Here is a 13,250-nt window from a genome sequence, read left to right as displayed (position 1 = left end):
GGGGGGAGGGGTAGAGACAGAGGGAGATACAGAATCTGAAGCAGGCTCCAGGCTCTGAGCTGTCAGCACAGAACCTGATGTGGGGCTCAAAATCACAAACTGTGAGATCATGACCTGACCCAAGTCGGTCGCTTAACCGACTGAGCCACCCAGTGCCCCTATACTATATTTTATTTTATTTTATTTTATTTTTTTAATTTTTTTTAACGTTTATTTATTTTTGAGACAGAGAGAGACAGAGCATGAACAGGGGAGGGGCAGAGAGAGAGGGAGACACAGAATCGGAAGCAGGCTCCAGGCTCTGAGCCATCAGCCCAGAGCCCGACGCGGGGCTCGAACTCACGGACGGTGAGATCGTAACCTGTGCCGAAGTTGGATGCTTAACCGATTGAGCCACCCGGGAGCCCCTATACTATATTTTCAATGATATACCACTTGAACAGAGACTGTGATAAATTACACATATAACTACCAATCTTAAAATAATTACTAGAAGAAAAAAAGTTATAGCTAATAAATCATGATGGGAGGTAAATGGAATCATAAAAAATGTTTGATTATTCCAAAAGAAGGCAGAAAGAGTAGAAAAAGGGAATAAAGAACAGGTAGGACAAATACAAAACAAATTGCAAGATGGCTGATTGAAACTCTACCATATCAATAATCATATTAGATGTTAATGGTCTAATTATTTTAATTAAAAGATAGTGATGTCAGATTGGTTGAAAAAAATCCAACTATATGCTGCATATAAGAGAGGCACCTTAAATATAAAAACACAAATAGGTTAAAATTGAAAAGAATGAAAAATTATAAGATATTCCAGGAAAGCTGGAATGACTATATTAACATCAGGCAAAGTAGATTTCACAGCAGAACATATTATGAGGGATATAATGAAGGTAATTTCATAATGATAAAGGGGTCACTTCACTGGAAAGACACAACAATTCTACATACTTATGCACCTAATAACAGAGTTATAGGATGAGTGAAGGAAAAACCAGTTGGAAATCTATAAAAATCCATAATTATAGTCATCCCCAAAAGAAACCCTGAATCCATTAGCAGTCACTTTTTGTTTCCTCTTCCCCCAGCCCCTGGCAAACATTAATCTACTTTCTGTCTCTATGGATTTGCCTATTCTGGATATTTTACATAAATGGAATCACACAATATGTGGTTCTTTGTAATTAGCTTCTTTCACTTAGCATATTTTCAGAGTTAACCCACACTGCATCATGTATCAGTATACTATGGCTGAATAATATTCCATGGTATAGATATCCCACATTTTGTTTATCCATTCATCATACACTGGTGAACATTTAGGTTGTTTCCACCTTTTGGCTATCACGAATAGCACTACTATGAATATTTATAAGTTTTGTGTGAACATGTTTTCAATTCTCTTGGGTATACACCTAGGAATGCAATTCATGGGTTATATGGTAAATCTATGTTTTAACTTTTGGAGGCACTGCCAAACTATTTTTTAAGGCAGCTGTACTATTTTGTAATCTCATCAGCAATGTTTGAGGGTTCCAATTTCTCCACATCCTTACCAACACTTGTTATTATCTTTCTTTTAGATTATAGCCATTCTAGTGGCTGCAAGGTGGTATCTCACTGTTGTTGTTTTTAAAGATTTTATTTGTAAGTAATCTCTATACCCAATGTGGAGTTTGAACTCACAACCCTGAGATCAAGAATCACATGCTCCACCAAGAGGGCTAGCCAGGCACCCCTCACTGTGGTTTTGATTTGCATTTCCATGACTAAAGATGTTGAATATCTTTTCATGTGCTCATTGATCATTATATATCTTCTTAGGAAAAATATATATTCAAATCCTTTGCCCCTTTAAAACTTGTTTTCTTTCCCTTTTAAAAGTTAGAATTTTTTTTTTTTTTTTATTGTTGAGTTATAAGAATTGTTTCTATTTCTAGATACAGGTCCCTTTTTATCCAGCATAATGATCTCTGTCTTTCAATCAGAATATTTAATCCATTCACATTTAGTGAACTCCTTATCACTGGCTAAACAAGAAACATTGTGAATGCAGGGCAGACTTATAAATTTCCTGAACTTGGAATATATTCTCCAAGCTGCACACAAATCAATAAACAAAAGGTGGAGGCTTTAATGGCTCAAGATGTTCAAGTACAACACTGACCAAAGGCTGGTTTATTACTAAGCCATGCTGACTCAGAGGTGATCTCTTAAAAGCCAGGCTTAAAAATGAAAACAAGAATACTGTTTAAAAAGTAAATAAGCAGAGACATCAGTGGTCAAACACTGCAGGAGAAATACAGTCTACAGGATTAATTCAGGCAAGCCACTAAAAAAACCAAAACCAAAAACAAATAAGAAAACAAACAGGGTCACCTGGTTGGCTCAGTTGGAGGAGCATGTGACTCTTGATCTTAGGGTTGTGGGTTTGAGCCCCACACTGGGTGCAGAGATTACTTAAACAAATAAAACATCAAAAAAAAAAAAAAAGAAAAAAGAAAAAGAAAAGAAAACAGTGATGACAATCACTTCTGGAAGGAGGGACAAATTAGAATCTATAGTTGCTATAGTATATGATCTGAAATAGCCAGTTTCAATAAAAAATATGTGAAACATGAAAATAAACAATAAAGTTAGCTCATACATAGGAAAAAAAAAAGTAGTCAATAGAAATTGTCCCTAAAGAGACCCAGACAAAAAATTTAGCAGACACTTTATTATTTTAAAAAGTGTCTATTTAGATAAAACTCAAAATCAAATAGAGAATATGAACAAAGAAATACAAGTTATTAAAAGAACCAAATGGCACTTCCGGAGTTAAAAGTAGATTACTGAGGGGTGCCTCACTGGCCTAGTCTATAGAGCATGTGACTTTTGATCTCAGAGTCATTGTGAGTTCGAGCCCCACGTTGGGGGTAGGGTTTACTTCAAAAATATAAGGGGCACCTGGGTGGTTCTGTTGGTTAAGACTCTGACTTCAGCTCAGGTCATGATCTCATGGTTAGTGAGTTCAAACCCCACATCAGGTACTGTGCTTACAGCTCAGAGCCTGGACCTGTTTCAGATTCTGTGCCTCTCTCTCTCTCTCTCTCTCTCTCTGTCTCTCTCTCTCCCTCTCTCCCTGCCCCTCCCCCGTTCACACTCTGTCTCTGTCTCTCTCTCTCTCAAAAAAATAAACATTTAAAAATAAAATAAAATAAAAAGTACAGTTACTGAGATGAAAAACTCTCTAGAAGGACTCAACAGCAGATGTGAGCTGGCAGAAGAGAGAATCAGCAAATTTGAAGATAGATCATTAGAGACAGTCTAATCTGAAGTACAGGAAGAAAAAGATTTAGAGAACTACAAAATTATGTCACAAGAAATTATTTTCTATCTTTGGGGAAACAATGTTAAAAGAGGCCATAGGACTCATGGCATTAGAGAAGCAGCCTACGTTCCCTTGAACTGCTCAGACCATTTGTGGTATAATGGAATTTTGGTTTTCAAACTCCAACGGATGGCCCTTTAATTTTAAGTTTTAAGGGGCAGGGCCTTAGAGCCTACTTCCAGGGAAAGCCCTTGCTCTCTAGTTCTTAGGTTTGTTAGAGCCCAAACAACATCTGCAGGCTTGGCTTCAACAAAATGTGCAAGTCAGAGCATTCTGAAGAATATTCTTTAAAAGAAAGTATTCATTTGAAGCCATGCGTTCCCTCCCCTGGACTGTTATCAAGACAGCAAGGCTGTTCCTTGCAAATCCATGTCCAGAAAAGAGCCTTCTTCTCAGTGAATATCAGTAAATGGATGAATTTATTATATGCGTCCTCACCGGACACTTGTTTGAGAACACAGTCTTGGTTAGAATTTATAATTATGCAGTTTCAATAAATCCACTAATTAATTAAGATGCTTGTACCCTTGAGGTAGGAAGGGTTAATATATAGAACTCTCAAGTTGGTCTTTCAAGTATCTATACATGGAATCCCATTTCAATAGAAGATATTATACATGAAAATATTCTGAAGTAGTGGTCTTGGGGTTACAGCTTCTAGAAATAATCATTACATTTAAATACAATTAATTTAAGCAATTAAGACATGCTTAAGTTAAATAGATGATGGGCAGTTTCACTTCTGTTCTGGGAGCTTTAAAAGAGAGAAGATAAAACCTACATATAGAAACACTGGGCATTACTGAAGTGTTTGTTAACGAAAACAAAACTTCCTGTTTTCCCACTTGTCATCCAAGGTAACTAAATGTCTTTAGAGAAGTTAAGTTGCTGTCATAGCTGGTTTACTTTTGGGCCAATTATTTTCCCATTGACTCAGCAGAAGTTCCTACTTTTTTTGCCATTGACCAGAAGTCACAAAGGTCTTAACTTTCATGAATCAGGATTAGTCTGGCCACAGTCATTCTGATTTGCAAGATAAGAGACTGTGGTTTGGCTTGTTTCCTGAGCAGGAACTTCTGCTTGGTCTGGAGTCGCGGAGGCAGAGGAAGAGTCTCTCCATCCCCGGAGGGCACTTGGACCCACCCCAGGTCCCCAAATCTTGTCCATAAGGCCACTACTGCTTGCCATACTCATATATGGGGAGGGATGAGCACCGAGGCTCACAAGTAACCAAACTCCAGGATGAGATGGACAGAAGAGGAACTTCTGGGCATCAGGATGCAGAGAGTTGCCTTTGAGCCCAAGAGCCATCTGAGGTGAGGGATGATGGCCAACTTCCTTCACTCTGCCAACTTCCGCAACTGTGTGCATCCCTGGCGATGATGAAATTATTTTATTTTTGAGCTAGTTTGTGTTATTTTGGAAGGAGTTGACATAATCAGGGAAAAGATTTCTAGTATGACAAATGGTGAGTTTGTACTGCATAAAAAATGAAATTGGGAGAAGCTTCTTATTGGGGAAATTCTCTAGTAAGTATAAAGTTCTTTCAAAGACCTTGCTTTCTCCCCTTCCTACATAACCACCTACGGGGTTGCAGAGAAGGTACTTCTATCTTTCCTCTCCAGGAGAGCCAAGTGACCTGCCCAGACTGTTCAAGGAGTGCTCACTCATACGACTAGTTTCCTTCCAGCCTTTGCCATTGGCTGCATGGCCCAGCTCATGAGGTTCTTTTTTTTTTTTTTTTTTTTTTAAATTTTGAGAGAGAGCGAAAGTACGAGAAGGGCAGGGGCAGAGAGGGACAGAATCTGAAGCAGGCTCTAGGCTCTGAGCTGTCAGCAAAGAGCCCAACATGGGGCTCAAACTTGTGAACCATGAGATCATGACCTGGGCTGAAGTCGGACGCTTAACTGACTGAGCCACCCGAGTGCTCCTAAGCTCATGAGGTTCTGATCTTCACTTCTCTCTACTCAGAAAACAAACAAGAAAGCAAAGCAAAACAAAACAAAACAAAACAAACCAGGAAAAGGTAAAAGGGAAGGAAAGGATAGAAAGGAAGAGAAGGGAAAGGAAGGGAAGGAAAGGAAGAAGGGGTGGAGGAGGAAGGCAAGAAAAACCCTCACAAGGCGGAGCTAGTCCCAACCTGTAGGTCACGAGTATTTCTGGTATTTGTTTATTTGTCTTGCCCTCTTGACCTCCCCAGCACTGTCCCAGCTGGCTGAAGACAATGACCCAATTTGTTCCTGTTTTCTCTCCCCCTCTTTGGCCCATCAAGAGCCACTTTACAAAAGTAATTTGAGTTTATAAAAAAGGGAATTTAAAAGGCTATTTTCAGTTCATGCTCAGGAGACCGTACAAGAGTTTCCTAATGTTTGGGTCCTCTGAAAGTTAGTTCTTTCAGAACTTTGAAACATTTGAATGTGGCTAAGAAGAACCACTGTGTTTCCAAAGTTCTCAGTGAGGAGACTGTAATGCCTGAATAATGGTAGTTAGTTTCATTCCCCTCATGGGAAGAGGAAGCTGAGATGGGAGGGTGATGCCCATCACATGCCATTTAATCAAGGACCTGGTGCACTGCTGTGGGTTGGATGAAGTGAGTTTCTCTGCTGTGTTTGTTGATGTCTCAAGAAAAGCCAGAAGTCACAGCTTGCTCACTTCTCTGCGCTATTCTGTAGTAGAACTGGTCCAGGCTTCTCAGCCTTTCTAAAGCCACGTGGCCTATACCGAGCAAACTGGACAGGATTTGGAGGGCTGTGCAATTTAATGAGCTATTTATTATATATTTGTTTACACTGTACCATTAAAGTTAGAAATATAAAACACTAAGTATATTAATTTAGATATTTCATATTAAATTTATATGAAACTTCCAAGTAACAGTTTTTCAGTTTGCTTATTTATCTTACAGATGTGGACATAACCTTTATACATTGAAGTTTTAATTTTTTTAAGTTCTTGATCAGTTCCTGATCAAGAACTTAATGATGAGCCATTCACATTCTTTTAATTTTTTTTAAGTTTATTTATTTTTGAGAGACAGAGAGAGAGAGAGACACACAGAGAGTGCGAGCGGGGGAGGGGCAGGGAGGGAGAGAGAGAGAGAGAGAGAGAGAGAGAGGAGGAGACACAGAATCTGAAGCAGGTTCCAGGCTCTGTGCTGATAGCACGGAACCTGACGTGGGTCTCGAACTCATGAGCTGCAAGATCATGACCTGAGCCGAAGTCTGACGCTTAACCAACTGAGCCACCCAGGCACCTCCCTTCACACTGTTGATAATCACCGTCAATAAGAAACTTCATTTGCACAAGTAGGTCATAAAAATTTTTTACTGATTTTTTTAAATAACCATTCCAAAATTTCTAACAATAGAAATTATCTTTATAGGCTCTAACAGCCTTTTTTTTTCTTTTTGCTCTTTCACTGATAAAATGTGATGCTGGCATTTTCTGTAACAATGCAGATCCTTTTCAAACCCTCAGAACTTTCTTGTATAGAGCATTGCACAGTAACAGTGAAGCTGGCTCCCGTTGGAGACTGCAGCTCCTGGGTTGGCAGCTGGCACAAGGACCCGGGCTGGGCACAGGACAGGCGCTAAGCCTCACAGGCTGCGGTGGCTTGGGGCGGCTGCTCACAAGTGGGGAGCAACAGGCCTGAGGGACCAGTGCTCACACTGCATCAGTCTACTGCCTTCACCAGCAGAGGGAGTTAGGTTCTCTGTGACTCAGCCTGCCCATCTGGAAAATGGGGATAATTAGCAGTACCTACCAGCCGGGGTTGTTTTCAGGATTGAATGAGTCCTATGTGTGGCCACACAGTAAGCGCTACCTGTGTGTTTATTAGCTAAAATGAAAAGGTCGAGAGCCTCTGAAACAAACCCCTAAATCATGTGCAGAGCCAGCCGGAATCAGATTACTGAGTTCTGAAATCCCAGCTCTACCCCTCTCTAGATGTGGGCCATAGCGTGTTACTCAATGTTTCCAGCCTCGGTTTCCTGGTCCATACATGATAATGGCATTGGTACGTATGGTAGTGATATCCAGATTAAATAGGGCAGTTCACATAAAGTGCTTGAAACACAGCAAGTGCTCAACCAACAACCGCTGTCATGACATAGCAGAGCCAGGCTGTGAACTCACAGATACTGAGTTCTAAGCCTGTTCCTTGCCCACTGCCCGGGTCCACCTCCCGTAAGTTGTGACTCCCAAACGGAAAAGTGTTTTACCTGTCAGACTCTCTTCCGTAAGTTATTTTTAATCTTTCCACTCAGATTGTAGTTGTCAACCCTTTAGTATATTTTGTGTTTCTTTTTAAGTTTTTTTTTAATGTTTTTATTTATTTTTGAGACAGAGAGAGACAGAACATGAGCAGGGGAGGGGCAGAGAGAGGGGGAGACACAGAATCTGAAGCGGGCTCTAGGCTCTGAGCTGTCAGCACAGAGCCCGACGCAGGGCTTCAACTCACGAGCTGTGAGATCATGACCTGAGCCGAAGTTGGACGCTCAACCGACTGAGCCACCCAGGCACCCCAGTATATTTTGTTTTTCATCCTTGGACTCTGGAGTGGTTTTTCCATATCTTTCCAGAACAATGCCAAGATGGGTCAAAGCAATTGCATCGAGGACCAACCATTAAGGGAATTTCTCTGCAGAGGCATGGAGGCCACTGGTCGGTGACCAATGTCTTTCAAGTAAGTACAACACACCCTTCCTCATTCAAATTTTATTAGGAAATCACATCAAAGAATTACTCAGTTATAAAACTTTAAACATTAAATAAATCATTCTTATCAAATAGATGATTCATGTAAGAATATCAGATTTTTCATAAGACCAGAAGCAAAGCCAAATACAGCATTCCATTTTACAAATATTTTTACACTTAATAGTCATGAAAAAGAAAAGAACTTTAAAAAAACAACCCTGACTCTGTGCAAATGTTAACATCAAGGAACAGCGCTAGAGATGAGGCGGTTAAAGCTTAAATCTTTGATCTGCAAGGTAAGCACATGAAATAAGTCATCTTTTATTAAAATAGATCTTTGTCTCTTTCCATCATATACATATAAGTGTATTTTCTCTTTAAATAAATATATATTATGTATTTTTAATGATGACTTACATTCACCTGGTGCTTTGGGGCCATGGCATTGGATTGGTAAGGAGGACAAATTCTAAAAACATGGGAGCGTACAGAGATCCTCCTAAAGCAGAAGAATTTCCTTGAGTTGGGAACGTCTCTCAGGTTTCCTCATATGAGGACCTCTGAGTCTTCTGAGGAGTCGTCGGCAAATAAAAGTCCATCTGGTGATGGGCTCCCCAAGGGCAAGGGGCTGGAATGGGACCAGGAGACTCCATTTTTTACAAGTTTGTCCTCTGGTAAAACACAGTCCTTTTCCGCCGTCCCTGATGCCGGGGCGGCAGAAGCCAAATCTCCCCACTCCTCACTGCCCCCATTCAGGATGTACCTTTCTTCCTGAGGCTTGCTGTCATGAACTTCTGCTGTGACCACACTGACAGCAGCGCTGGGAGTACAAGAGCCAATGATAGAGTCAAGATCAATGTTCATGTCTAGCTGAGCAAGTGCGGGGCCCTCTCCGGGGTCCTCACAGCTCTCGGGAAACTGTGTGTTGATGTAAATGACATCAGCTTTGTCCTGAACTTCAGGCAAACTCTCCAAGAGTTTTTCTAGCTGCAGCCTCAGCACAGAAAAGGTCGGTCGGTCCAAGGGCTCAGCTCTCCAGCAAGAATGCATTATTTCATACCTACAAGTACAGAAGAGTGAGTTGTTTCCTGGCCCAGCACCCACAGCGCTTAGGACAATACACACAGTGTTTTCACCTATTCTTTGGTTTTGTCACATCTTAATCCACACGAATTCCACTTTTGGGAAATCACTGAGGTTTTCCTTGTGGCATAGTATTTGTTCAATGTTTATAAATATTCCATGGGTATGTAATAAGTGATTCTCTGGCTCCAGGAATACAGGACATTCATGGCAATTATATCGAACTTTGCAAAGTAGGAGTATTTCAGGTCTTTCCTTCACTCTAGAGGTTGGCAAACTATATGGCCCATGGGCCAAGTCCAGCCCACTGTCTGCTTTGTAAATAAGGTTTTATGGGAACACAGCTACCTTTATTTATTTACACATTGTCTATAGCTGCTTCTGCTACAGTGGCAGAGTTGTGTAGTTGCTACAAAAACCATATGGCCTGCAAAACTGAATGTATTTATTTGGCACTTTACAGAAAGAGCGTGCTGACCCCAGTTCCATACCATCAGATTGGGTTTGTAACCAGGAGGACTGAGTTAGAAGGGCCCTGGGGCAAGGGCTAAAGAGGCCAGGGGGTCAGGGAGGGGGAAGGTGAAGGATGTGTGCCTCACGGGGCTCAGTGTTGTGTATCACTATATTTAGTCTTCTCGACAGCCCTGTCATTGTTGCTTTGCAATAAAAATGAGAGTGGACTCAGGGATGTTACAGATGCCATGGCTCTGTGGGCAGCAGGGGCAGTATGGGGACCAGCCTCCAGCTGGACAACTCCTATTCCCAGGTGCTCATGACCCCTCTGTTGTGTTCTGTACAGACAACTCTCTGGTTTTTTCATTTCCAGTGTCTGATATAACTAAGAATTACAGTGGAGGGACATTTACATGAGCACAACAAAACAAAGAGATGACTGAATGAGGAACCACTGGCCGGAGACGAAGAGGGAGTTATACCATCATTTCATTTTGATTCTTTCCTGTTTTGAGAAATTCATATTCACGTCACTAGATGAGAAAACAACCCAAATTTAAATCATCTGACACATGTAGTTGATGCGATGTTGTGAACATAAATATGTAATTCCCAGGGTGCCTGGGTGGCTCAGTTGGTTAAGCATCTGACTTCGGCTCAGGTCATGATCTCTTGGCCCATAGGTTCAAGCCCCACGTCGGGCTCTATGCTGACAGCTCAGAGCCTGGAGCCTGCTTCGGATTCTGTGTCTCCTTCTGTCTCTGCCCCTTCCCTGCTTGTGTTCTCTCTCTCTCAAAAATAAACAAACACTGGGGCACCTGGGTGGCTCAGTCGATTAAGTGTCCGACTTCAGCTCAGGCCATGATCTCTCGGCTCATAGGTTCAGGCCCCACGTTGGGGTCTGTGCTGACGCCTAGGAGCCCGGACCCTGCTTTGGATTCTGTGTCTCCCTCTCTCTCTCTCTCTGCCCCTCCCCCGCTGGCGCTCTGTCTCTCTCTTTCTCTCTCAAAAATAACCATTCCAAATTAAAAACAAAATCAACATTAAAAAAATAAAAAAAATGCTATCCCCATATTTACACTGAACACATAATATAGATCCTTTGACTAATTCTGCTGGCTTGTGGCACTTCACAGACACGTCCAGATCTCATTTATGTAGGCATATAACATCATCTTTCATTTGTTTGCTTTTTCAGCCTCCATCAAGGGCCGGCTCTGAACACAGAACGGTAAGGTCACAGCAGGGGCACATTCCTCTGATAATCCCGATCCTCACTTGGATCCTCAGGCTGAGGAGTGCTTTATACTCTTCCTGTTTTACCTTCAGTAGATGGTCGCTTAGACAAGGCAAAGTTTTTGTTTCCATTTTTGAGGTTTTTACGGTATAAATCAATTTGCACGACTTCCTTCCCCCCCCCCCCCCCCCCCAAAGCCTTGATTGTTGACACTCTGAGATGGGCTTGGAGGAATTCTGTCCCTGGAGACATACTCTCCTTTCCATTACTTCACCAAGGCGCCGTGTTAATTTATTTTCATTTATTCCAGGTCTTAGGAGAAAGCATTTCAATAATCTATCATTTTTTCGTGTGGCAAAGTAACAATGTCACTTTGAAACTTATTATTATTATTACTTTCAGTACTTTGTGAAATACCTAAAAATAGGACTATGACTTTTACAGTCATGTGAGCATGTATATGGTCTAAGCTGCTCCCCTAAAAGGGCAATGCTGTATGAGTGGACCAAGGAAAGGAGCAAGAGAGAGAGCCTTGGCCTGGAGAGTAACGGGGACTGTGATGTTTAGTAATTCCAATTTTGTGGAAGAAAGAAAAAATAGTTTGGTAGCTGCCTCTGTAAACAGTCCCTTTTGTTTTTCGGTTGAGATTTTATAAAAGAGATACTCCTATCGGTTGCCAGGGGCTGAAGCAGGGAAGGGGGAGTTGTTTCATGGGTACAGATTTTCCGTTTCATCAGATGAGAAGAGGCTTGGAGAGACGGACACAACAACGTGAATACCCTTAACCCTACTGAACTGCACACTTACACGTGGTTACGTTATGTGAATTGTACCACTATTTAAAAAAGGAGTTTAAAAAGATGCAATCATGCAAATTCGTTAAATTTATAAGTGCTTGAATTCATCGTATGTGTCAAGCACCTGCTTTGTCCCTGGCTCTGAAGCTGAGTACGGCGTTTCCAGTCTGCTCAGGGAAATGATGCTCGGAAGGCGGGAGTCTCCTAAGCAGCACGTGTCTCTACAGCACTGAGCCACGGTCTGATCCTAGCTCAGCCAGCCAACCCCCATCTCTCCCATCTCTCTCCTGCTCAGGGCCTAGGCTGCCTCAGGTAGAAGTGGAGGGACTGACTGATCGGGAAGTAAAGCAGGGTTTCTGAGAGGGAGAAGGTGGGTGTGAGCCGGGGTCCTTGGAGGAGATAGATGAGCGGCAGGTACAAGTCAGGGCCGGCTCTTCACCTGCTGTCATTCCAGGCCCTGGGAGGTGGGGGTCGGGGTGGTCAGGTGTGGACAGGATGAGGCGGTGCTTTGACAGCGGCAGGTGAGCCTCGGGCAGTGACAGGCCCTGATGCCGGGTGGCCACAGCTTCAGGGCTGCTGACGTGGATGACACCTCAGCAAGTGCCGGCTGTGTGTAAGGCTAATGGGCCGCGACCCTCTGATGTTGCTCGATCAATAGCAGCTCTGTGGAGAAGTGCATTCCCACTCGCATACGGGGCTACAGAGGCTTGGAGAGGAGAGGGACTCATTGAAGTCACGCTGTCAGTGGCAGCTTCAAGTCTGCCCAACCCCAGGGCCCCTGTTCTTGTCCATGACAACCTGCTTCAGTAAAAATAATAATTGCCGACCTTTTGTTTCTGTTCTGTACCCTATGGCCATCCTGTGAAGTACCTGTATAGATATTAGCTTGCTCAACCAGCATGACCCTACCACGCAGGTACTAATATCCCCATTTTACAGACGAGGACACTAAGAGGGTGATATTTGGCCCCAGGTTGAGGGTGAGGCTGTGGCCCAACTCAAGGAGTATCTAGCACCACTGATCATGTTCTTAACCATTCAGCCACCCTGCCTGTCATGGGTCCGTTTTTGCCCTATGGGCAATGGGGTACACAGAACGATGATCTTTAGGACATCCCATGATCAGACTAATTTCAGAAAGATGGCTTTGGTTGCCACCCAAAGGATGTGGTAGGAGCCTGGGGGTAAGGAGAAAAACGAGACAGGAGACAAAAGGGCCTGTGCGATTCCATGGGAAACAACAATGACCCTCACCCGCTCATCACTTAAATGCACTGGGATGTCACTGGGCCACTGTGTCCACATGTGTGAAGGGAAAGTGGAAGTAGGTGGCCCCAGCCGCTGGCCAGCTCTGGTCTTCCATGGTTTGATGGTATGAGGGGTAGGAATGGAGGGGGGCTCTGAAAGATATCGGTAGGATAAAGAAAGAACAAGGTGGCTCCCAGGTGTCACTCTGGAAGATGAGGGGAATCGGTGTAAGTGCCATGAACCAAACTGGTCAGCTGGTAGGGGGTGTCCTGAGGGCTGCCGCTGGGAGGCCATGAGCTCAGCTAAGGAAATGTCCCATGTAGGCGACCGGGGAGCAGGGCTTAGTCATTCA

The 13,250-nt window shown here is 42.9% G+C and overlaps 1 protein-coding gene across 3 annotated transcripts in view; it reads right to left on the bottom strand.

The window, feature by feature from the left end:
• MERTK (MER proto-oncogene, tyrosine kinase) overlaps positions 1 to 13,250 on the bottom strand; it is a 148,080-nt gene that overhangs the window by 3,875 nt on the left and 130,955 nt on the right. For 2 of the 3 annotated variants that reach the window (XM_086700566.1, XM_086700565.1), the window contains exon 19: positions 8,084 to 9,140. The exons of the other annotated variant lie outside the window; for it this stretch is intronic. In XM_086700566.1, the coding sequence (XP_086556692.1) occupies positions 8,627 to 9,140 (514 nt within the window). In that variant the 3' untranslated portion in view covers positions 8,084 to 8,626. Of the gene's footprint in view, positions 1 to 8,083; positions 9,141 to 13,250 lie in introns of those variants that run through there. 3 annotated transcript variants of the gene reach the window in all.

This window comes from Puma concolor, chromosome A3, assembly GCF_028749965.1.
Source record: "Puma concolor isolate L17-30 chromosome A3, mPumCon1.1.hap2, whole genome shotgun sequence".
Taxonomy (NCBI): domain Eukaryota; kingdom Metazoa; phylum Chordata; class Mammalia; order Carnivora; family Felidae; genus Puma; species Puma concolor.
Note: the sequence above shows the minus strand (reverse complement) of the source record. Positions and strands in the feature narration are given on the sequence as shown.